At 39.2% G+C, this 27,029-nt stretch overlaps 1 protein-coding gene across 1 annotated transcript in view; it reads left to right on the top strand.

Moving 5' to 3' along the window:
* Positions 1-27,029, top strand: part of LOC124156550 — a 1,117,512-nt gene that overhangs the window by 1,072,780 nt on the left and 17,703 nt on the right. The window contains exon 11 of the mRNA XM_046531158.1: positions 24,796-24,968. Coding sequence (XP_046387114.1) covers positions 24,796-24,968 — 173 coding nt within the window. The remainder of the gene's footprint in view (positions 1-24,795; positions 24,969-27,029) is intronic.

Here is a 27,029-nt window from a genome sequence, read left to right as displayed (position 1 = left end):
CAAATATTGCTTTTTTTAATAATGTGAATTCTTAAGCATGTGAAATAAATATTGGTGACTCTTACTGTAAGAGATATGAAACTGGTGAATCTAATGGTCCTGTAATTAAAGCGCCTTTAAGAACGAGGGATTCCCAAAATTCGTGTTAAAATATGGGCACTGGTTACATAAGTTAGGAGAAGAAAGAGAACGAAATGAATTAGTTGGAGATAGTTTCAGTTTTCTTATGAAAGAACATTAGAGTCCCTTTTTTATTTATTGAAAATAGTTCCCACGATCCACAAGGAGCGAATTTATCAAGGAGGAAATTTAATTAATTCATATTTAACTATCCATTTTGAACAAAATTTATGCAATAGCCCCCAGTTAGGCTTTATATTTCTCATCCTCCTGATATGCGTATATGAGGTAATAGTTACTGCGTTGCTGGTTTAATATTCTAATCAGTAAAGGACGCGATTCTAGTAGTACAAGCGCATTGAAGTCATGGGGAGCGCTTCAATCACGTACAGTCGGGATTACGATACCGTCGCGTGCATATGCTTCCGTGCCATCAAATTGCGCGATGCTCGCATAGTCACGAGGTGGCCGAATTCTGCTTGTCCCATTGGTCATCCCCGGAACGGCAATCTCTTCGATTTTTGCCCAAAATCCGTCGTCCCCGTTCGCGTCCCCGCGAAATCCCGGGACGCGGCGAGAGTGCTGCCGCCACGCGGCGCCGAGGACGAACGTCCGCCCGGTCAGTTAATCTCGACGTGCTCTCTCTCTCCCCAGCAAAACACGAAATCCGTGGATACCCTAGATTCTCCACAATATCCTTGCGGCCAATGGTATCCAGGGCAGGATTGCACGTACCTTTATTATCATCGTCGGGCATGATTACTGCTCTGTTCCCATAGCCCAAGTTGTAGTCGAGGGAAGAGGAGGAGGATCTATCCTCTTTTTTTCCTGATGTTCCGGAGAAAATAAAGGGAATGAAAACGGCGAATGTCTTCGTTAGTAGTGCAGAGCTCCGAGCCCGGGTTTATCTGTGATATGAGCTCCCGGGTGGTTACCTTCGAGTCGCGGACAACTCCAAGGGCCGCGTTGCCGGCCCTGGGGAGCGTAAGGGGAGGTAGCGAGGGTGGGAGCAAAAAACCTCCTCCTCTCTCTATCCCTCTTCTTTAGTGGGGGTCGTAGCGCCACCTAAAGTCCCCCTCACGCGCACTCCTATATCTTCATTTCGAGTTCCATGGTGGTAGGGCACTTTCGTAGCTCAAACTTCAGCGTCTTAAGGTTGGAAATTTCCTAAACTTTGAGCAATTGCCCAATTTTCAAATATTTATCACCTTTCATCCCATTACTCATAGATTGTTTTTGTTCCTGTCCACTTTACCTTACTGCGTTAAGTTTTCGCTTGATATTAAAGTTTTCCGCATTTTTCTCACTACAATTGAATTTACGGAATGGTGTTGTAGTATTTTTTTCTAAATCCAGATGTTAAAATGTATTCTTCAGGCACTGATACAGAAACAAGAGAGTGAAAACTCAAAATTCATAACAATATCAGACAGATGATGAGTGATCACAATTAAAATCTCGTAAAATGATTCTCTACTTTTATAAATGTAATGAAATTTTACTTAAAGCTTGGCATCTTTTCTACCTTTTTTTAAAGCCTTATACCTTTTCATTCTGAAGGGTAATTTGCTGAATCAACTGTCTAATTGATGGAATGCTAATGAAATGATAAAAAAATCACACTTAAAGAGCAATTGACGTGCATTGCTATAATTGATAAAAAAAATTATTCTAGATACAGTAATTTTTCAATTTAAATAGAATTATAAATTTAAATTGTGCTTTAGTAAAGGAATAGTTCTATTAAAAATGAAGAAAACTTTCCATTCGTCTAAAATCATTCAAGATACTCTTTTGCACATGATAAACTCGTAACAAAATTAGAGCCTAAAGTGATTTTTATATTATATACCGGACAATATGCACAGAGAATTTTCATTTACAAAAAAAATATATGCATAATTATGTATGAGATGAATTTCAAAGTCAAAAGTTTTGAGGAATTTATGATAATTTAAAAGATATTGTTATAATTCGTCCAAATCCACGAAAATGTAACAATAACGTCCAATTTTTTTAAAGAAGTGGAACAATTAATAGATATTCATCCAAGAAATAATAAAATAAAATACCACATAGTTAAACCGCAGATACTGAATTTTTGTTTTAAACAAGGCAATACATGAAATTGCATATATTCACGTATCCATAGTAAATAAAAATAAACTTTACCGTAAATATAGTAAGCATACAAAAAGAATGCCACAATTCTATATCATTTAACCTTCTCATGAAGGTCTTTATGTTACTCGGGAAGGGTTTAAAAACTTCTTGTGGTAGACCTTTCCAATCCCCTATCCCCCAGATTCAGGGAAAAATACTTCACAGTTTTTCACAGCTGCTTGGAGGAGTGTATTTGTGCTAATATCTTTCCGACACAGGTAGTGCGGTTTTTTTTCAAAATCTATTTTGTATGTCTCTCTAACCATGATCAATAACTTAACCCTTGAAATAAAACGCTATTTTCTTCAAGATTCATTCAGAAACTGTGAAAAATTTTAAGTTTTGACACGCGTTCCAATGTTGTTGCCAAAGTAAAGAATCGCAAAGCCCCAGGGAAGAATTGAGCAGTCACTCATGAGTTTTACTCCTGACTGAGTCACACGGATGACTCAGATAAACGTGGAACATCTCCAAGCACTCAAAGTAGCTGGCTTCGCTGCTGGCGATGCAGCCAAGAAAGTATCTCTCAAAGTTTTGCGGCGCGTCAATGCAGCTTAATCGCGGGTCCACGAGCAAAAGGGGTCACGGAGGGGGTTGAAGGGGGGCGGGGGAGGCTTTACGTGGATGGCTTCGCAGTGGCTCAAAAGTATAGCTTTTCGCGACAAGTCCTCAGCCGCTTTTTGCGGAACGCCTTCTGTCGAGTTGGTCGGTCGCCGCCGTCTTAGAGGACTGCCGTGGGTTTCCTGTGTTCGTGTGGATGGGGGGGGGGGGGGTAGGAAGCAATCCTAAGTGGGAAGGTGTGGGGGGTACTCAAAGAGCCCACCCCATATCCACCCCGAGAACTGTCGCGAGGACGGGAAAAAGAATATCGAGGGTGGGGGCGAATTCGGAGGTCTTTCGGCTGAATTCACTCGTCGCACGTAGGCGGGAGACGATATATCATGCATGCGAAGTTCGCACTGCCCGAGGCATGGCCGTGGAGGAGGAGGGAGACTCGCCTCCAACTCGGAATGAAGATTTACTGCTACTTTGTCTAAAAATATGCCGAGTATTGTGTTCCGAAACTACGGACGGTGCATAGGGCGAAACTTTCGACCGACTCGCGGAGCGCGGTGAAAATACTGACGTCTCTCGCAAATTGACAGTTGGCTCTTTTTTGTTGATATCCCACAGCAAATAGCGCTCTTGGACATGCGGAATTATTTAATTTAAAAAATAACCACGATGTGTACCATTTAAAATCATTTTTACTTTAAACTGAATCGTATATATGAGGTAGAATATACACTCAATATTGTGAACTCCTAGATCAATTAAAATTTATAAATTAAGACGGTTTAACTTAAAAACTTCATTCCTTTCCTCAGGAGACGGAATTGGCACTTTTTTTACTTCTAAGGATATTATGTGTCTCAATTGAAGTTTGAATAGGAAATGCATTACCACGATATATTGCAACTATTTGATCTCGATTATTTTTAAATAAGGAACCTTAGAATCTAGGTATACACTCGGGTATACACAGTAATTTTTCTTCAGCTTCGTATTTTTCGTTTATATGGCCAAGTTAAACTAAATCTGTTCTTCAATCCATAATTCATGCGTAAATTTTCAACGAGCAGATAAATATATTCACCAAAAACTAAATAACAGAAAACAAATCGCAGTGTAGCAGGTTCACGACTCTATTATTCACAGGATTAGTTTTGCTGGTTGTGCTACTTCAATTCCATTAAGAAATAATTTTATAGGTATGAATAGCTCCATAATCATGAATTAACTTATTACTTTTGATGCGCAATGATTTTTCATAAAATAAAAGATGTCTTTTGATTGATCATAGCTTTATTTTTCTTCTTTTTCTTTGACTTAAGAACTTAAATTGCACTATTCCGAGAAAAAAATACTTAAATTAGTTAGTGGTAAAAATATTTAAATTGAAAAATCAACGTCTTCGGGAAAGAGGTAAAATTTGAAGCTATACGGTAACGTCGGTAGCACTCATTCATTTACGTTCTATAAACTCAATTTTCCCGTTTTATACATTTGTTTTATTATTGTAATTAAAATAATCTGCGAATACGTTTCTTTATCAAAGTTAAATCGCAAAATTTACTTAAACTGCCGGTAAAATTCAAAGTTAGGTAGGCAATCAAAATAAGGAAACACATATACTTACGTCAGAGACCAAGGATAAGCGATATTTTTGTCCTGGCCGCCAGTCATTTTGAAGAGAAAAAGAAACTTTGAGAAAGCTTCTTTCTCCTAACTTGAGGGCATATAAATTTGAAGTGCACTGAAGATATAAATGCCCTGACATGATCAGACTCTAATAGCGGAGACAAGACTTCTGGAGAATCTTTTTTAACTGTGACATTAGTTTACGCAAGATCACTGGATCTCATTATAAAAGCTTTACTAGTCTTCGATATTAAAATTTTCGAACAGTTATGGCTGTAGAAGGCTGATAAACACTTCCAATCAAACGCTCGTGACGGAGAGCGATGGGAATATTTTTGACTGATTACAAACATGTTGGCGGTGGTAAGCTCACTATTCGGAATCCAATATGGATAAAGCTCTCCGTCTGGAGTCCACCTCATGGGACTCAACACGAAGCAACCTCGTCTCTGCTCCAAACAGTCCATTCCACTGCCGTCGTAAAAAACGTACAGGTCCCTGTGCCGTGCATTTGGTTCATTATGCATTCAGCCCCAACCAGGCAAGAGTTTTACATTCTTTCAATAATCCATTCCCGTCCGGAGACCAACGGGGTCCACGCCATCACAAACTGCGCATCATTGTACTGCACTGCGGGTCCGTGACGTCTCTAACTAGCCACTCACTGATGTTCACGACCGAAAGGTATCCTTGACGGCTTTCACGAAGACATCATTATCTTTTCAAGCACTTAAACTGTAGCTGTAGATATGTACTCTTTTTATGTCCGTAAAATATTGTATAATTCTACGACGAATTGTGCAAACCGCCACAGGGAGTGTGGCACGGGGTGATTATAATATATAATAATATAATATAATTTTATTCCACTCATATTCAATGCATTACATCGAGAAAAAAAACCTGTAATAATTGTGGAATATATAGGTACCCCTTTGTGGAAAAGTTTTGGGGCCACCATCATACACTATTTAGAACATGACTGGTGCTAACATACATGAAAATACATTTATTTCTGTTTTCTTGACAATTGTTTTCGATTGTGAATTTACAGTAATTTACACATGGATAACTTTTCTTAACACATACACTTTTATAACACATTTTCTCTCATAACGCATAAGAATTACATACAAGAATTACAATATACCTTCCATACAAATTATTCCACAATAGGTATGCAGCACTCACCCTCGCCTTAATCAAAAAACGCGGTTGTTCGATAGACAGGGGTCAAGCGCTCAGGACAACGACACGCGGTCATACCAGAAACAAGGAGAGTGCTAAGGACGCGAACATTCAAATAAAATTGATACTTGGTAATAGAAAAGCGAAAATATTTTGCACTAAGTGATTCATGCATGAGTTATAACATGCCAAAAACATGTTATAAAGGAATCGAAATATTTGGTAATGACTTGTTACTCCTTTAGAATTTACCTGTACAATTTGGTTAAATTCTTAGGGAACCCATTTGAACCCACCTCGTTCATTACATTTTCACCCACGTCGTTCTCGTGCACTTACTTTTGCTGAAATATATTCCTTATTGACGAGTCGAAAAACCGAGAAAAAATATTTACTTGAGGAGCATTCTAGAATCAAATTTTTATTCTCGAAGGTAAACAAAATTATCCGTTATCAGGAAAACTAAGAGCTCTATCTTCTTACATGTGAAGACTCCTTCAGAATGTGCGCCTCTCAAGCACCTCGATCGTTTTTCTAATTCATCTTCTTTTTTATAAAGGGATTGGTTGAAATTCATGAGATGCAATTTCGAATTAGAGTAACTGGATCTCATCGACCCTCCCGTTGCGCTGAAATTGTTGGTTGCTAGCGTAACAATTCTCCTTGACGACGGGATATAACAATGAAATTGACCTAATGGTGGACAACAATTTCCTTTGACGACGCTAAAATAATGAGGAAGGGAGTCATATAATGGAAATAGTGGCGTTCGGTCGTACGCGTCGACTTTTTTCGTACTTATCAAGGACAATAGGGTGGTTTTCTTTTTTTTATCGCCAAAATCGGAAGATTATTACTCCTGGAGTATGTATTTCACGCTTTTAGATTTTTAAATGGCGATATCTACCTATATTTCGCGGTCAAATGAAAAGTGAAAATTTTTAAGCACACGAAAACACGACGGCTAAGTATGAATTCTGGGAAAAGCCCTTGTGACGTCATTCTGGTTCCGGCTGCCGCTGTGTGAGGCCACCTTGGCACCTGTGCTAGGCTATGAGCAGGTTGCTAGCAGGTAGCAGAGTACCCTGCTAGCAGGTAGCGCTTGGCTCAAATAAGGATTATTAATACCCTATCAAGCGAAGGAAACTTTCCGACCATAGGCAATTTTAATGAGTGATTATTAAGAGATGTTTCCCTGAGCTCTGTGCCTCATGCATGCATTGGTAATCTCAGATAATGTAAAACTCCTGACTACTCGAGTAGCATCTCAATACCTCCACTGCAAAACCGCTCAGCGATCGCCCACCGAATCAAATCCGCTCATCTAGTAGCCCAACAACACGAATCCCCTCAGCTGGCAGTGTCCGGAGCAAAAACGCTCACCTCCAAGCTTGGAAAGTAGGAGATGAGCGATTATGCTCCGGACACTGCCAGCTGAGGGGATTCGTGTTGTTGGGCTACTAGATGAGCGGATTTGATTCGGTGGGCGATCGCTGAGCGGTTTTACAGTGGAGGCATCGATTTATAGGTCCCTGTGACGTCACATGGAATGGCATCGCATGGCCGCCAATCTGGCCTTTTTTCAGATGAGGTTAAAATTGACCATTAACATTCGTTTCAACTGGGAGTTTTAAAACCAAATAATTTGTATATTATGAATACACTACTGGTGGGTAACGAATCGCAATCACTGCCTTTCGCTTTCTTTCATGAAGGAAACTACCCTATTGTGTTTGCAAATTGTGTTGATTTGATTTATGAAGTAATGGTACGTGTCGTCGCTCCTGATTTCTCTTCATGAGCACTTATCCAGGGCAATTGTACAAATGATTTATGTGTTAGTTTGATTTGTGATTTAACTGCAAACGTTTCACTAGTTAAAATGATTATGTATTGAACACAATTTCCTATTATATCCCACAGCATTTGTAAATATTAATATCCTGTGTTGCTTGATTCACCAGCATACTCGCATCAAATGCTATTCTCTTTTTCACCAATTAATGCTGTTTTTCTATTATAAAAAGTAGGCTTTGAAGTCATGGGAGACCTTTTCCATTTATTTAAAAAAGATTCTAACAAATAGATATGTCCTTAGTTCCATAAAAATAACGTATCCAACCAATAAATTAAAGTAACAATGAAAGGAAACTATTTGTTTCAAATACAGGTGTGTTCTCCTCGAAAATTAAGAATAAATCGATCTTTAGTCGAGTTTTTTTTCTTTCTTAAACGCAGTGAGGGGATTTATCATGAATGTGCAATTCTATCATAAGCTTACAAATCCGATTTTTCATGAAAATCTATAACTTTATTTTCAAACAAGTCTATAGCAGCTGGCATGCGCACATTCCCAGAACGTTATCATTGAATGTATACTTTTTCAGGCTATGTCGATCTAATATATTCTCATTTTAATTCAACTTATCTATTAATACCCTGATTCAACTTGATAATATTTGATTTAAATGATGTTGAGGAGCCTAAATTAAATTTGTCATATGATAAGTTTGATAGTTATGGATGGTCCAGTGAATGTGAGTTTTTTGTAAGAACAAAAGTTGTACTCCAGCTTTCATCTACAGTTTTTACGTTCACGCTTTGTGTCAGCATAATAAATAAAATTTATGATGCTTTTAATAAATTCCCAGGAATTTAAACATGGTCATGCCCATTTTAGCAATCGACAGCCAATGAAGCTATAATTAGTGAATTTTGAAATTCTCATCCAAATGGCTTTTAGTCGGTTTTTCGGTGAGACACCATTTCATGCCATCAACTGATGCTTTTTTAATCATAAGAAGCTTCACGCTACGATGGCGTTATCCCAGAAGACAAGAAATTGATGTCCCGTGCCTTATTATTACGTCACCTCACTCGCTTTTCCTGGCCTTGAACGTCGCGATGCCATTACCATTTAAATAGGATTTCCATCTTCCTTTCCCTGTCTCGTCCACATTGAACTCACGGCAGGATTGATAGAATCTCACGCATATCGTTCCTATCACGTTTTCCGCGACTCTCGCTTCTCGCCCTCCTCCTCTCCGCGGTCGCGACTCGACTTTCGTTTCCATCGCCATTCAAACAGCTTCCTCAATGACTCAACAGAGGGTGCGCCGCCGCCGTCCTTTTATCAAACCGTCTTCCAGGACGACAATGCTTAGACTAGCTGTAGACGCTTCGGTGGCCTGCCAGGCTAGAGAGGATGAAGACATTTCAAATAATGTAAGAGGAGGATGGAAAATTGGCTATACACTACAGTCGGATTTCAGAGATGAGCTTATTCGAAAACTCAACTTAGCTTGGTGTGACCTCGAAGTTAAGAAATAGAGTATTAAGAGCGTATCCAAGCTGACACCGAGTTGCGTAACCAGTGGTCAAAAACAGCTCAAATTCCAGTAATTGCTAACAATAGCAATTAAGAAAATATATTCTGGATGAATCGGCTAGGTAATGAGGAACTTTGAAAATAAAGAGTGATAATGGATGTTTTCCTTCCCAAAAAACTGAAAATTGGTCGGAATAAATCCCAAAAAAAAATATTTTAATGAGATATATGACAAAAAAGGATTGAAGATATAAAGCAGACGAAAACTGAAATTGTTAAAAAAATTTGCCAACAGGAGAGTGCATTTGGAGAGTTGCGTCTTTGAGATAGCGATTCTAGATGACTATCGATAGTTCTCTCACATTATGACAAATGCACGGTCTCAGCTGTGATTGAAACATGATTAAGATTCGTATCATAGATAATTCTACCCATATTAAGCATTTTTATCTTATGAATAACAATTAAATGTCAAGGAACGGCAATAGAGGAAATAAGATTTGAAGATAGTAAGAATTTTTCGTAGGTCGCCCAATTATCCCCATCTTTGTAGTGGATGGTGTCAACGTAAAGGTGACAGAGAGAATGAGGGCTCAAGGGGAGCCCTTCAGGGATACAACACACCGGGGCCGGGAACCAAGTCAGAGACTTATACGCCCGATCACCCGGGGAGGGAGAGGATAGGAAGGAAAAAAGGAAAGAGGCGCCGCCGCGATAGGAGCCCGTCGACGCCTCTGGGGTAGGATAGAAGCGAAAAGGGCCTAACTAAATAGCGAAACCAGGCAAAGCCATTACTATTCTAGCGACTTTGGAGGATTATTCTATGAGGAAGAAAAATCCATCGATCAAATCGCTAGATCAACACAAAGGTGACAGATGAAGTGAATATCTGGGAGTTACGACAACTTCGAATCTATCGCAGGAATGTAAGAAATGGTTATGGCAGAGCCCGATGGAAAAGTAAAAGTCAAAGAGAGGTGCTATTTCGCACTCGTCCGGCCATGCCATGAATGTGCTGCGAGATTATGGGATCCAACGCAGAAATATTTAGTTCGTGAACTTCATAAAAACAAAGGAAAGCTGCACAATTTGTCAAAAACTGCCACGGGCGTACATAGAAAACATTGCACAGATGTTAAACGAATTAGACTGGTAACCGATAAAGGCTCGGAGGCTGCGCGCTAGGCTTAGAGTGTTTGAGCAATTGAGAATAGATCTTGCTCAGAGCGTCACGGAGAACATCATATAAGAACCCCACTATATTTCCAGGTCTAAATAAATTAAGAGAGATGTATTTTGCCGAACAGACAGGTATGGAAATTCGCTTTTCCCCCGAACTATGAATGACTTAAATAAATTCTAGCCGGATTTTTTAGGAGCATTTCATTTTCATTTACTAATAGCTATTAAAAAGCATTAATGAGCTCTAACAACTCTGGCCATACGCCTATTTAGGGGGCTTGCGGGGAAGCATGCAGAGTTAAATGTAGATGAATATGCATAACTAAAACATTTTCTGCATTGAAGCAAAAGTAGCCGTTCGATAACATGGTGACTTTCGCACATACGCAGCAGAAGGGAGAGTAATTAACTGTCGCATGACAGTCTCGATTCGAGTTGATGAATTAAGGCCTTTAGCTAATACGGTCCTCATTCCCTTCACGTACTACGTGAGAGAAAATTTCTTCTTTCTTTACATAGTTCACATGCTTGTGACCTGCCTGATACGTATTAAAATGATGGAGGCTTATATGCATCTTCTTTCTCCTCTGCACGTCCTCACTCAGTGTTAGTATCTCATCCCTTATTTTCCGTGCACATCATTCCACATCAAGCCTTGAGTCCTCGTTGCCGGTAAACTCTATTTTCTCCTCTTTCAAGTCGAGATACTTGCTTCCACTAGATCTCGCACTCCTCGTCCCAAGCTGCCGTGCAATCCAGCCGCACGTAACTGGAAGAGTCAACAGTCGCATTCACGATCTTCGCGGAAGGAGACAGGGCTCGCTGCTGACTGACTCAGCTCTCTGCTAGAGGAGGAGTTGACGATCGCAGACAAAAGAAGGGAAGGATGCGATAGCATCCGCAAGAGAGCTGCACCCAGAGCCGAGTTCAGTCGGTGAGGTCCGCTGTCGGATGCATGCGAGAGACAAGGCCCATCCAGGGCTTGTTTAATCTTCCTTCCTCCTCCCTGTGCGCCGTCTCCGGAGACTCTGGCAACAAAGGCGACACCAGATGCGAGTACATGTTTCGCGCAGATAAGATCCGCCAATCATCCTCTTTGATCCCAACGCGGCGGTAGCGACACACCGACAACGCGATAGTATTCTTCAACGGTCACCACCGTAATAGGGAAACGAGCTCCTTTTGCGAGTGGAACGAATTTTTATGAACACAACCCCAAACGCTATCATGGTTTCTACGTAGGTATGAAAATGTCGGGTGAAACTCATTCATTTTTTAAAGAGGACGAACACTTGTCGCTCCGCCGGTTTTTTTTATCAACGATTACTCGATTAAACTGATGTTACAATCTTCAAATTTTCATGGTTTTTAAAGTAAACTATGCTTACAATTTATCTCATCGTTTTATCAGATTATTTTTTTATGTTTGAAAAACAGAAAAAAATAATCTGGATAATAACTTTCTAGATGAAATCATAGGTTTTAGTCGAGGGATCCATCACCAAAAAAGAGAAAATGCCCTCCGGCCGAGAGATAGCAACGCGTCTTCTTGAGGAAATCCGTTGACTATCAATCAAAAGTATTACCTTGCACAATAAATTAAATCTGTTTAAACGAAAAAGTGTCGTGCGTGACTAATTATAGCATGACAGCCAGGAGTGGTCTTTCATGTAAATCTTAGAGATAGTTTAAATCACCAACATCTCCTTATTACAATTACGGAGCCAATCCGCTGCATCATAGCTTCGAACCTTTATTTGATTGGTGTATTTATTGGTTAGGTCGGCACCCGAGTTCGTCCACATGCCGATGGCTAGTATTGAACTAATAAATCCATTGATATAGTCGGTCCCTTCGTAAACCCTGACCACTGGTCACACCGTGTATATCTTCACCTGAGGAGCCCATTCATGGTATGATTTTGAGCTAGCTGTATCGGATTTCGCATGCGCAGCGCCATTTATGAGACGTGTAACGCTAATGATCCAGAGCAAGCCTCTCATGATTCCTCAATAAGTTAATTTAATATTGGTATGAAAGCTTTATCCCATCAACGCATCTACTGTACACATGATCGAAGGCTTTTGGGATCACCATTTGCCCTTCAACGAACCTATCTGCGTTGTGTTTTTAAAAAATCGATTGTTTGAGGCGTCACTTAGTGAAAACGATTCATTATCAAAATTAAAAAGAAGAACTTTGTGCTCTCACATTAATATTTATTCACACATTTGCGACCATGGTTTCAAGGTAAGACGTCATCATCAGGTGAACTCCATAGAGGTCCATCACATCCTTTTATACCAGGCTAGGAGGGGGGGAGGGGTGGAAGGTAATTAGGTTTCAACGGATTGGTCAACAGAGAAGAGGGAGGGGGAAAGAACTTGGTCATATGGTAGAAAAAAGTTAGGGGGAGGAGGCTTCCTTAGGGAGGGTGTGGCAGGTGGAGGGGGGATGGTTCAGGTGAGAGAGCTCTCTCTCACTTGAACCCTCCCCCCTCCATGTGATGTGATGGACCTCTCTACTAGAGTTCACCTGATGATGACGTCTAACGTTGAAACCATGGTTGTAAATGTGTGAATAAATATTCATGTGAAAGCACAAAGTTCTTCTTTTTAATTTTAATAATTTAAAAAAATCCCCTAGACCGGAAATCGAACCACGGGTGTTTCCGGACCACTGCTACGTCATCCAGATTTTTTTAATGCTGATGGCAATTTTACCGAGATTTACACTGCTAAATGTTGGGCTGTTACGATCATTCCAAGATGGTAACGCGAAGGACTTAAAAGCCGACAGCGAAAGGTGAGCTCCATTCCAGCGCAAACTGCGCGCTTCGCGGTAAATGTGTCTATATATTTTAGGTCTGTCGCGTGAACGGTGAAATCCATATTAATTGCCGCAGTAAAAAATTCCTCTGGGCCGGGAATCGAACAATTGAGTCAATGGGAACTGCATACAGGAGGCCCTATTTCATCCCAAAGAAGGTTGATTTCTGTTTACATTTGGGTCGCATTTTAATCGGTTTTCAAAAATTTTCGCGGGGAGGCGATGAGTGCAATGCGATCCACATTTTTTCCAATATTTTGCATCATTTTGTTTTTAATAGGGTAGTTCCCTTCGTGAAAGAAAACGAAAGGCATTGATTGCGATTCGTTACCATTTGTGTATTCATAATATACAAATTATTTGGTTTTAGAAATCCCAGTTCAGATGAATGGCAATGGTCAATTTTATCCTCATTTGAAAAAGGCCAGAATGGCGCCCATGCGATGCCACGATATCGGATACATGATCGGATATTCCAATAATGATTCAACGAAATAGGGTGGTTTCCTATTACTTTTTTATGGCCTAAATCGAAAAATTATTACTCCTGGAGTATGCATTTCACGCTCTTAGATTTTTAAATTACGATATCTATTTTTCGCGATTAAACAAAAAGTGAAAATTTTCAAGCGCGCGAAAACGCGACGGCTAAGTAGGAATGATGGGAAAATTCCGTGTGACGTATTTCTGGTTTCCGCTGCCGTCCTGTGAGGTGCATTTCGTTTTCTTTGATGAAGGAAACGCCCTATTTAGACCTGGTCACCGAGCTGGGGAGAAAGCAAAGGATGCGAGGAGGAGAAGGAGAGAAAGGCTCCATAACACGTGGGCACAAACGAATGGAATTGAAAGGGGGGAAGAATTCGTTTGGGCGAGAGTCATATCACAGCCGGACAGAAGAAGAGAAAACACCGTTACGGTGGCAGGAAAGGACAGCGGGAACGTTGAGGTGGGTGTGGGAGGCTACGATAACAAGATTTTTATCGCACCCCTGCCGCCATATTGTCAATGTCTCACGGATGAAGACACGGGTGGAGGGGCGGGAGGAAGGTGGATGGGGAAGTAGGATTCCTTCCGAAGGAAGACGAAGGGTGGGGGAGGGGTAACCCTTTCCCCCCACCCCAACACCACCATCACAAAACCCTCAGGGAGGGGAGGGGGGAAAGCCATGACGTAGGTTCCAGACTAAGGGTCCGAGGAGGGGAAATAAGTTACGGGCGAGGAGCGATATCAGTAATTGATACGTGGATTGCCTTTTTCCGCCAGAATGGATGGGTGAGGGGTGGTCTGGAGGAGGGGGAGGGCGGAGCTACCACGGAGGATGAAGCCAGGAGGGGAAGGTGGAGGAAACAGAGTATATGGCTGGCCCGAGAGAAAACACACGGCGTTACTCATCGAAGAGTATGTGTTTTAGCTGCGGGAAGGGGTAATACGAATGGTAGGGTGCAGAAACACGTTTACGATAGGGTAGTTTTCTTCATCATGGAAAACGAAAGGCATTGATTGCGATTCGTTACCCACCAGTAGTGTATTCATAATATACAAATTATTTGGTTTTAGAAATCCCAGTTTAGACGAATGGTAATGGTCAATTTTATCCTCATTTGAAAAAGGCCAGATTGGCGCCCATGCGATTCCACTCCACGTGACGTCACAGGGACCTAGTTTCTATACGAGTAGATAGGAGTTTTACATCGTCTGAGATTACCAATGCATGCATGAGGCACAGAGCTCAGGGAAACACCTCTTAATAATCACCTATTAAAACTGCCTAAGGTCGGAAAGTTTTCTTCGTTTGATAAGGTATTAATAATCCTTATTTAAGCCAAGCGCTACCAGCTAGCAGGGTACTCTGCTACCTGCTAGCATCCTGAGTCGTATCAGCGCTCAAAGCCTCGCCCCAAGGTCACCTCACTTGCGGCAGCGGGAACCAGAACGTCGTCACACGGAGTTTTCCCGGCATTCATATTTACCCGCCGCGTTTTCGCGCGCTTGAAATTTTTCACTTTTCATTTAATCGTGAAAAATAGATATCGTCATTTAAAAATCTAAAAGCGTAAAATACGTACTCCAGGAGTAATAATCATTCGATTTAGGCAATAAAGAAATAATAGGAAACCACCCTACTTGCGTGCTGTGGGCTTAATATTTCGCCATCCGCTATTGAAAAATCGTAGTATGCCATTTTGTAACAGATTGATACTAATCTCTAAATGAACAAATGAAAAAAAAGCAAATGCAAAGTTCATTCTTCAAAATGGTACTAAACACCTATTCCTCGCATTAGAGGTTGGTTTTTAAGAAATATCACTAAAGCATTGGAAATAGCCGGCACTGGTGTACAGATCTACAGTACTGAGGTCATCACGATAAGTTTAAATAATAAATTAAAAATAGCTAATAAATGGAAAATACAGTCACGAAAACACATAGTGAGTCAAGACGGCCAGATGAAAACAATCTTGAAAGGACGAGTGGATTGAAAGAAAGGCAAAGGGAGGCCTAGTGTGAATTACATATAACAAGTTATTAAAGATGAAAAAGAAAATAAATACGCAAATATTAAGAGATTGGCCGACAAGAGAGCGGAGAAAGGGGCTACATCAAACCAATCTTCGGATTGTTGCTGAGGACTAATAATGGGGAACTTGCATGATTTTTTTTTATTTCACAGGCGGACAGAAAATTATTTTCTGAATACAACAAAGAAAACCGCATGTTTATCTGAGTTTTCCTTCGCGAGATATTTAATGATAAATATTACGAATTTTAAAGCGCGGGAAAAACTACCTCACCCCCCAAGCCACTGCCGACGAAGCCTCGATGACGTCAAAGGTGCCTAAACATCACGCGAAGCTATTGTTGTGATTGTTTGTAATAGTTGCCAGCAGTTGTGAGAGCTTCGTTTGTTAGACGTGTTGATTATTTTATATTTAAAGATAAATATTCGACGATAGAGGCTTGGAAGCCCTCATATTTTGCATTATTTATAATATTAATATCTGAGTACGGGCATAAAATATAAAACTGGAGCAGTTAAACCAAAAATTATATAATACCTAAATAACATCGTTGTAGGAGTCTGAGCCACGGGCATTGGAAGGGGGATACGTTAATTGTAAGTTGATGTTATCGACGGCATATCATTCATTTAAGTATGCAATTAGAACGATTTTGATGTTTACTGATGTCCGCTTAGCTTTTATATACAATAACTTCATCCGTTTATTCGTAGGCACCGGAGAATTCGTCGTTTAGGACTGTCTGTGCTTGTATTATGGGGTGAATTCCAGTCAATGAAACTTTTGCTCGCTGATTGGAGACATCTAGGAACATTTTTGTGCTAAAATAGTGTTATTTTCAACGTGACGTCTCCCGTTGAGCTACTGCTAATAATCACAGTGCCAGTGGTTGTAATGCACAAAGTTTGACAAGGTTGAAAAATATCGGCCAAGAGTTATCAGTGTTCCATCGTGATTGAATTGTGAAAAGTGCTATTACGCTATCGATAAATGTCTAACAGTAGTGTAAAAATTGTCAGTGGCGTGCTAATCTCCGTTGTTCACCGTAGATATGACATTTCACGATCACGCTATTGAAATAAAAACTGTGTGTGAAGTTTGTTATTCCATTATTTCAACGAATAGTAGTGAGAAATGTCACCTGTGTCACTTGTGTGGGCTAATTTAAGGGTTTAAATCTGTGAATAAATAGTTGTTTTCATCATAACGAGTTCTGTTATTGTAAGTTGTACGTGATGAATATAAGAATGTGACAGTGACATCCAGTTTTTGATAAGAGTATTTGCCTATTTCCCGCTATATTTTTATGGTATATGCTAGTATATTTTTTATGGATTTACCTATATTATTGAAATAGGTTGTAGCTTGTGTGTGTGTTGGCAGCGGAACTGATCGCGATCTCACATGTGGATTGTGTGCAGACTGTTTTGCTGTGAATTCGTACCGTAGGACGGATAGGACTACCTTCTCCGCTAATCCGGCGTTGCCAAATTCAACAGCACAGCTTACGATCGTTATCCTCCAGTATTACAATTTTCTTTTACAACTCGGTTTGCCGCCAACGTATAGCAATAATTTGTCTTGCGTAGCAAGGTTTCCGGGTTGACCTCCGCGTCGAATCATCTTCAAGACGACAGTTTCGCCGGCGTTGCAGCTAGCGTCGTCAGGTACGAAGTATCGGATGCAGGTTTTTGCCCGTCTTATATAGGCCTTGGTTTGGACTAGGTGCGTTCTGATTGGTCCGTGGGTAAGAGTCTCTTCCAGGTTATCTCTTCAGGTCTCTTCAGTCAATAATTTGTCTTAACAAATTCCATAAGGGTCGTGGCATCAATTTTTAGTGTCCTAAAAAAAGGCTGGTGTCCTAACATCCCATGCCACACGCCTTATAGGCGGCTTGCGGTGTATAATGTAGACGTAGATGAATTTCAGGTGTACTATTCGAACGAGTGGCAACGTTATCATCCATTTTTCTAATAACTAAAACACCACGAAGTGAAACGCTTGTATTTCATCATCCCGATGCCGCATTATTAATATCCCAAGTAATAATCTAGGCACAATAGCAATAGGAAAACTTGCCCAAGAATAACAGAGCAAAATAAAGTGACGATGAGCGGCTAAATACTCCCTCAAAACAAATTTTACACCAAGCGCTCAGCGTATTTCCCTACTCCCCACGGTTGTTTAGGCACCTATGACGTCACGCCTGGCCTCGGCAACGCTCGGGTGTCTTCGCGCAGTGGTCGGCTCAGAGAAATTTTTCTCGATTTTAAATGCAATTTTTTTATGTCTTTTGATATTTAATGGAGAAACTGAAGGTATTATTGCGAGCTAATGTATCCATTTGACTTATTCAAAATAGTTTTTAGAGCAATCTACGACCCATGCAAGTTCCTCATTGCTAATTTTTACTGTGACTGATGATGCCAATAGAAAATACCCTAGTTTCCTGAAGCAAGAATGAGAATCAAAGTACCTGTTGACAAGAGTTGTCGAGTGAGTATGATGGCATATCGATGGCTAAGTTCTAACAATACGTACCTATATGAAAAATAGCAACTTTTCGGGAGAGCAAAAAAACGATTAATTTTTTTTTTTTTACTTGTACACTGAGATTAAAAACCAAAAGTTCATAAAACTGAAAAAGAAGCATTCATTTGCAAGCAAAGCGTTGTATTTTTTCTTGCATTTTATTTTTTTAATGTTATTACACTTTGTTTAAGATACCTGTCTAAAACCGGCCGAATTTGGGATACGTGTTGTTAGAACTTAGCCATCGATATTGAGTTCTGTAGCGATGTAGGCACGCAATATTTTTCAGTTCAACCCCGAGCGATGTTGTGTCTATAGAACCCCGATACATAAGATACTTATAAGTTCTATTCCCGTGCTTTAAATTTTGATACTGTGCTAATTTATGACGAGACAAGAAAAGTAAACGAATCGATGTGACTCTAGCAAAATTTTATTGAGTTATTTTTCTCCTAATGGGTGGTCTGTCTCCTAACACGTTTGACCTAGTTCAATGAACTTAGCCTTGCTTATTTTTTTTTATTGTGAAAGCTATGTTAACGGAATGTTTGGGTTAGATTAAAGGGTCCCAGGGTTTCCGGGTAAACCTTTCGAACGTTCCCAACAAAACCTCTATTGGTGCACACGGAATGGGAGCGGCCTCTTACCCTGAATGTGTGACATTTACTCGCCTCTGGCTTAGACAGGGGTGAGCTTTACCCTCACCTATCCACACCAAGCATCGGGTTGGTTTGAAATTTCGGATATATAAGTTTGAATAGCCATAAAAGTACCAACGTGGCATGAATATATACCGTTGGTTTTTAAGGTGTTGACCGTTTATACGAAAACATTCTCAGTATGCACTTACCTCTTCCTTTGTACACCCTTTTTTAACGGTTATTATTCTTTGTTGTATGTAGCCGCCCTTGCCATTTTTTTCGATTTTACGAAACGTAAATTCTATAATAATATAATTTGTTTATCATTCGAAATATTTACCCTATTGAATCACCTTTTCATAAGACGGCTCCCTCAAATTTGTGACCTCCACTTAACCGCTCCTTTCGTGAACAAAGTTTCAGTTAATCGTTCGGTAAACGAGCAATTTTCACTAAATGGCAAAATTCATTTTTTTACAAAAATGAAACTTCATTTTGCTCAAGACATCAAAGCTTTAGCACTAATATTATACGTTGGAAGAAACATGATCTGTGATCATACAATAGCATCAGGTGGAAATCTTAGGGGTGAAGTAACGTCTGATTCTTTTCCGGCGAGCAATAGCAGTGAATGTAAAATTTTAGGTTTTCCCGGCGTCTAGATTGATGAAATATTTCTCGGGAATCCCACCGGGTGTGGTATTGGGTTAATTCTCCCAACGTTTCCATGGCTGAGTCTGCCATAGTCTTCAAGGGTTTACTCTTAATGGTACTTTTTTACGGTACTTATTTATTTATTTAAATAATATTTTACGGACAAAGTTTTAAAGAACATACGTTTTCCCTCCCGTTTTCCTAGGTACTGCTTCAGAACAAAAGAACGCTGAATACCGATTTGGTCCTTTTTACGGTACTTCTTTATTTATTTATTATTTAAATAAACAAATAAGTACCGTAAAAAGTACCATTAAGAGTAAACCCCTGAAGATGATGGCAGACTCAGCCATTGAAATGTTGGAAGAATTAGCCCAACACCACATCCGGTGGGAATCCCGAGAAATTTTTCATCTTTAGCAGTGAATGTTTTTCGGGTTTTGCACCGGATAAAGTCCTCCATATCTCCTTCTAACGTTTCGACAAGCAACTAGCCCATCGTCTTCATTTGATTCCTTATTCCCTGAAGACTACGGGCGAGTTGCTTGTCAAAACGTTGAAAAGAGATTTCGACGACCTAACCCGTTGCAAAACCCGAGATATCTTCACTGCTTAGAGGTGAGGGCATACGAGGTAAGAAGTTCCTTATTCCATATCTCGCCTCGCAAACCTCGGGGCCATGGACGTTGGTTTCCTGTGCAAGAGGAGAGAGGAGGAAGAATGGATAATTGGGCATAAAGTTGCGATGAGGGCTGCAATATTGGAAACGGATGGTGAGTGTATCCATGCGATTCGGAGCGATTCGTGTGTTTCGAAAACAAGGGATGGTTAGAGAGCCGTCCGAAGTGCAGGTCGCTGAGCTAACGAAATGAAGATTCACATCAACTTTCATTCATTCGTTCGAACTAATTGGCATGCTCCAACTCCAAGTCCCTGTAACAGCTATATTTTTTCTACGTCCATCAATGAAATAGAATCACTTTTGAGTTAGTTTTGCGTCGCGAACCAAAGGGAGTAATAATATAACCTACGGCTTCCTGTTACTTAGATAACTTACGACTTCCTTAATATGACGATTCATTCGTCATCAAATGATGTTTTTGCCGTTTGCCAAGGGTCAGCAAGCCTTTATTGCTCCCTTCGTTCAATTGTATTAGGCTCAACTATGTGTAAGTTAATACTCGAAAATGAATAGGAGACTTCGTTGATTTCCACTGTTTTATTTCGTCCGTACGACATGTTTCAAACCATAGACGTCATTATTAGGTACTTGACAATGACCTCTATGGTTCGAAACATGTCGTACGGACGAAATAAATCAGTGGAAATACACGAAGTCTCCTTTTCATTTATTGCTCCCATTGCCCAAATTGAAATCAAAAGTACCTAAATTATTAAGGAAAATTAAAGAATCAAGTAAAATAAATCTTTCGAAAGGCATTTTCACCTAAGTGGGAGCGGTCAAAATTTCTAGGAGTGAAATAAACAAAATCTCAGACCATCCTTTCACTGCGGTAGGAGTAGTGGATAGATATAAATGCGATAATGTAATTATAAAACAATATTTTTTTCAATTATGATTATAAATTCTTATTCTACCTTAATGCTTTAGGTTTCGTTGGGATATAAATTCCAAAGTAATCGTGGCCTAGCTCTTTGGTGAAGGAGGTTTTAATAAAAAAATATTTTTATTGATCACCGAGTACGGGAAAGAAATAAAATCCGTGGGTGAAAATAGCGATTCAAAGAATAAAAGAAGAATTTCGGAGGCTATTGGATTCCAAAGGTTTCAAAAATGTTGAATTCTCCATGCTCTTTTTGAATTGGTCCCCTTATCTCGTCACCCGCATTCCCATCGATTGTTATCAGAGATGGGCAAAATACACGTCAAATGTATTTTAGATACAAAATACAAATTACTTTTAAAATCTGTATTTCAAATACAAAATACAAATTACTTCTAAAAATTGTATTTTCGATACTAAATACAAATGTAATTTCAAAATACATTCTTAAAATACAAAATACATACCTTAACCGAAGTTCTTATCTAATAAAAAATTAAAATCAATTCAAATATGAACTATTTTTAGAATGAGAGGCTCAAACATTCTTACAACGTATTTATAAGTAATTGGCAATCAGACCATTATCCAGGGCAAAATCTCTTAAATAATATGGGGAATATATGGTAATAATTTGTTTATTTCACTAGTCTCACTTAATCCTCCTTTCCCTTCAAAAGCAATAATGTTTCAAACATAGAGACTGCTAAATTACTTCTTTTGCAATTGTGAATAAATCCTGCAAAAGAAAATAACCTTTCCACAGGAGCACTGGATGTGAGGCCAGAGTTATAACGTAAAAACAACTTTTTTACAGCCGGATATGCACTTAACGTTGACAGACATTTCGATTTGTCACCTAGAAATTGCAATACTTCAATTTCATTCCTATTTAAAACATTGAATGAGGAATGTCCCGGGTCATCTGAAAAGGTTTATACAGAAGTATATTAAGGGGCAATTTATTGCTCTATAGATGGCAGGCTAATACTGATTCGGTATCCCTGCCATATCGTCGTGCGCTCTTACAAATTACACACAAAAAAATTATATGTATTTTGATTTTGAATGTATTTTAAAAATACAAATTACTCTTTAGATGTATTTTCATTACAAAATACAAAATACTCTAAGAAAATGTATTTCCGATACAAATTACAAACTACAAATGTATCGAAAATACGTATTTCAAATACAAGTATTTTCGATACTGCCCATCTCTGATTGTTATTACAATGATCGTTTGTAAATCAAGCATCCAATCTTACTGGTTTACCGGCGGCTTACACTGATAAATATTGCTTTTACCTCCAGATAAAAATGTCTATAACCTAAAGACAAGGCAAAATCTATAATTCGCTTATATTATTTTCTCATCAATCGCTGTCTGACGGTTAGGAAACAGTTTTAGCTGGTTTTTATATTCTTTTTCTTCTTATTTATTTTTTTAATTATTTTTTATTTGGCCTTTACATCTGGGTTTTCATAACAGTTGACAATTAAACGTACACGAAAATCCATGGCCTGGATAGGGGTAACCTATCTCGGGACTCGAATCAGCAATCTTTAGGTCAGGCGATGAAGCTATCGATATATCAAAAAAATTGTATTTTTCGACAGTGAAATTTTATTCGCGAATGTATGGATCCATCAGGTAGTCATTATTGCGTATCCATAAAATTTTGTTGTGTGTATCCGGCAGATGTATCAAAATTTTCTAAATTAAGGTTGTATTAGCCTCACTCTAGGCTTTTAATGGACATAAATTATGCCCAGTAATTAAGAAGGATCTGAGGAGGAGCCGAAGCCTATGGAAGGTCAAGATAAATATTTTTCTTTAATAAATTCAGTGTTCCAGCTTATGAAAAAATTAGTGTATCATACAACGGTCAAAGTTCAAGAACATACGTTTTCACTCCCGTGTTTATTGGTACTGCTTCAGAACAATACAACGCTAAATACCGATTTGGTACTGGGTTGGTAATTAGGTAGGCTTCATTATTAGTTGCCGTCACATTTATGAGCTAATTACGAGGATATCTTATTAAGTTTCGAACGTAAGGCAAACACTTTTAATGATAAATATAGCTCCAGCTGCACTGTTAGTATGCAGGAGCCTTTTTAAAGACATGTCGTTCATTCAATTATTTGAGTCCGAGTAAAATAGTTCTGTTTCTTTTCGTAGAAAATTTAATTAAGTTTTTAAATATTCTTTCATTCTGCATCCATAAGGAAACAAATTATACGTGAGCCAAGTTTCGTTCAGGCGCCTGAATGGCTGAGAGATTCTCGTGCCATCTGGTGTCTAAAGTGGTACTCAAGCTTTCTAAATAAAACAATCAGGCGAGCTGGAGGGGGCGGGCGGGCGGGAATTCCCACCGTGGCCCGGGGCCCTGCTGGGCCCCAGGGCTGAAGGCCCCTGACGGCCTCCGCGAGCCGTAGGGGCTTTCAGCACCTTCTATGACTCTGCAATTACGTGAACTGTAAAATGAAAGAACAGGCGAGACCCCTGCAGTGATAGTTTATAAGGTAGACAAAAATAAAGTATTGATGAATTCTTCTCGGGTTGTCAGCCTAGTTAATTCTGTTGTATTAGCCGTTTTACTCATTGAAAGTCTCTTTGTTACTCTTTGAGTGTGAAATTGGACTTCCATAGTGTAACACGGCCTTGAAGATGGGAGACAAGTCGTCTCTCGAATCGTCGACTTATGCGACAGAATTAACCTGGCTGACAACCCGAGAAGAATTCATCAATACTATTCACCAGGAGAAATTAAAATCGTTTAAAAATAAATTAGTGGACCCGTTTACATAGAACTAAAAAGGCTATTAGTCTGAGTTGTAAATTGAATGATTTCAGTTCACTTTGTGTTTACCCTAAAAAAAGCTCATGTAAATGTCTAGTCCGTTTTTTATGTTTTTTTCTTTAGAAGGGAGTCTTGCTCGTTGAGGCCCTCAGGACCACGTTGCCGCCCGAGCCCATGGGTTGGTTCCGCCCCAGGTTGATAACATTGATGATATTTACATTATCTGAAAAATAAATTTTACCATAGGGTAGTTTCCTTCATCAAAAAAAATCGAAAGGCATTGGTTGCGATTCGTTACCCACCATTAGTGTATTTAATATACATAAATTATTTGGTTTTAGAAATCCCAGTTCAGACGAATGGCAATGGTCAATTTTATCCTCATCTGAAAAAGGCCAGAATGGCGCCCATGCGATGCCACTCCACGTGACGCCACAGGGACCTAGTTTCTATACGAGTAGATAGGAGCTTTACATCGTCTGAGATTACCAATGCATGCATGAGGCACAGAGCTCAGGGAAACATCTCTTAATAATCACACATTAAAACTGCCCAAGATCGGAAAGTTTCCTTCGCTTGATAGGGTATTGATAATCCTTATTTAAGCCAAGCGCTACCAGCTAGCATGGTACTCTGCTACCTGCTAGCAGCCTGCATCGTATCAGCGCTCAAAGCCTCGCCCCAAGGTCACCTCACACGCCGACAGCGGGAACCAGAATGACGTCACACGGCGTTTTCCCAGCATTCATACTTAGCCGTCGCGTTTTCGCGCGCTTGAAAATTTTCACTTTTTCTATTAATCGCTAAAAATATATTTCGTTGTTTAAAAATCTAAAAGCGTGAAATACGTACTCCAGGAGTAATAATCTTTCGATTTAGGCAATAAAAAATAATAGGGAACCACCCTATTGCAGTCTCATATAATTTCACGTTATATAATAAGGGTCTTTGTATCGCCCCGCTACACAACAGATTTACGCATAGTAAGATTATTTAAATTACGCCAATTTTCATGGAAATGGTTTTCCTCGTGTGATGTATAAGTACCGTGCTATCCCTTACGTTATTCTTTCCGTCCCCCTACAGGATACGGCAGTGTGTCGCCCCGGACGGCGCTTGGGAAGACGGTGACGATGGCTTACGCGGCCCTCGGCATCCCGCTCATGCTTCTCTACCTCTCCTGCATCGGCGGACTCTTCTCCCGCGGTGCGCGCGCCCTCTTCGGCGCCAAACACAGGAGGCGACGCTCCGGCAGCGAGGTAAGTGCCACGAGCAGCCCTTTGTCAGGGGCGTAGTTTTGTCAGGTGGGCAAATATCAGTTTGCCACCCTGATATTATTAGAAATAGGCATTTGACGAAACTTAAGCGGTGAAACCAATCAAGATTTGGATCAGATAAGCTCCTAGTATGACTTATTCTTCAAGTTTGTTCATGCCATAATGGTTAATTATGATACTAAGTTTTTCCTGGATATACACAATTACTCATACCACATATTTTTATCATAGCGCGACCCGGGTTTCAATGAATTATCATCATCTTCAGGCGCAAATTATGATTTGTTTATCTTATAATAAATAAAGATCGATGATGATAATTCAGTGAAACTGAAGAAGATGAATATCTTGACTGAAAATGATGATAATTCATTGAAACTCGGGTCGCGCTCTGATAAAAAATAAGTGGTATAAGTAATTGTGTGATATCCAGGAAAAACATATAATGGAATACCACAAAGTAAACCAAGAGTTAGTGAATTTCATTTGATAATGATACTATTTGTTTTTTTCGACGATGAGATACTATTTAAACAATTTGTTAACACACATCGTTATAAGTGATTGCTGAATAAAAAGCACTCGTTTTATTTCTTCATTACTCCATGTCAAATTGGCTTGTTTGTCTTTACTGCTTCATTCGGTGATTTTTCCTGATCTTATGAAGACATTTTTTTGGCTTAATTTTTTAAAAGGTAAATTAGTTTCTTTAAAAAAAAATATTTCTGCCTAGAAAACCGAATCAGTCATTTTCATCGCAGATGTAACATGTATGCAGATTAATTTCTTTATATTATTCTCGTATTTTATCTATCACTGTATTATAAATATCATAACTAAACATTTGACACGAAATTTTATTGAATCTATTATCACATGGCAATAAAAATTACGGACATGTTTTAGTTTTTACATTTTGACATTGAAAATTTTTGATTGATACCTCGATGGTCACATTTCGATGCATTGGCATGAAATAACCTATTATTAATTCCTAATAACCTAATATTCATTTCTCTAGCACTGCCATCAGCAAATGCTTCAGATTTTTAAAAATTAAATCCCTCAGACTATAAAGAAAATTTGATAACTAACACTGTCCATTGAGCATTGAATGAACCCGTTTTGTAATGATTTATTAACTATGATGTCCCGCATTAGGCTTTCTAGGTAGGCAGACAAGTTTCTGAGTGCAAACTTGTTCCGCAGTACCGATAGGATTCCATCACCGATAGTGAATTCCATCGTATGTTGAATCGGAATACTTTTCGGGTGAGAAATCAGTGTATAGTGTATCATCTCAAACCCATTCAATCTACGCGACATGGCTTATTCATGCGGAATGTCGTGGATTCTAATTATTTAGAATATTAATTATGTATAAATATAAATTCGAAACCGGCGAAATTTGAAAAGCGCGCGCAAAATGATGAACCCCATTGTTAGTAGAACCTATTGGTGTGCTGTGTGTGTAAGCGGTGGTTGTTAGGGAAAGAACTTAGTTTTACGTCATGTCTTTTCTTTGCTAAAAAAAAGTAATCGCTAACGTAGATTTTAAAAGAACGTAAAATGTTATTTTTGCGTCAACTTTTTTGAAAAAAAAAAACATCTTAAATTTATGTCCGTATTACGTTTGCCTTCTTCGAAAAAAAATAATTTAAAAAAATGGAGATTGAAACATCGTAAAAAGTGAACAGTGGTATAAAATTTTTGAGGTTATGTTCGAGTTTTGAGGTCTCAAGGGGACCGGTTGTTTCAATGTGAAAAAAGCTGGCCAATATACAGTTTTTCGACTCCGGAAAAAGGCGATGATATTATAGGATCAAAATTGTCACCACGTGAAAAACCCTAAGTGCCCATAAACATCGGCAGTCCGAATTTTTTTTTGCTAAAATTCAGTTTTGCTTAGATCTTGGCTTAGGAAAATCATGCATTTTTAAAGACGGGGAAGTGGGATTTTTTTCAAGTATGGAATGGCGGAATATTCCTGAAGTTTTGAAAAGAAGACAGCAGGATTAAAGATAAAAGACCATAGTGTTTTTG

This window comes from Ischnura elegans, chromosome 3 (assembly GCF_921293095.1).
Source record: "Ischnura elegans chromosome 3, ioIscEleg1.1, whole genome shotgun sequence".
In the NCBI taxonomy this organism is placed as follows: domain Eukaryota; kingdom Metazoa; phylum Arthropoda; class Insecta; order Odonata; family Coenagrionidae; genus Ischnura; species Ischnura elegans.
This window is presented reverse-complemented; position numbering and strand designations above follow the sequence as displayed.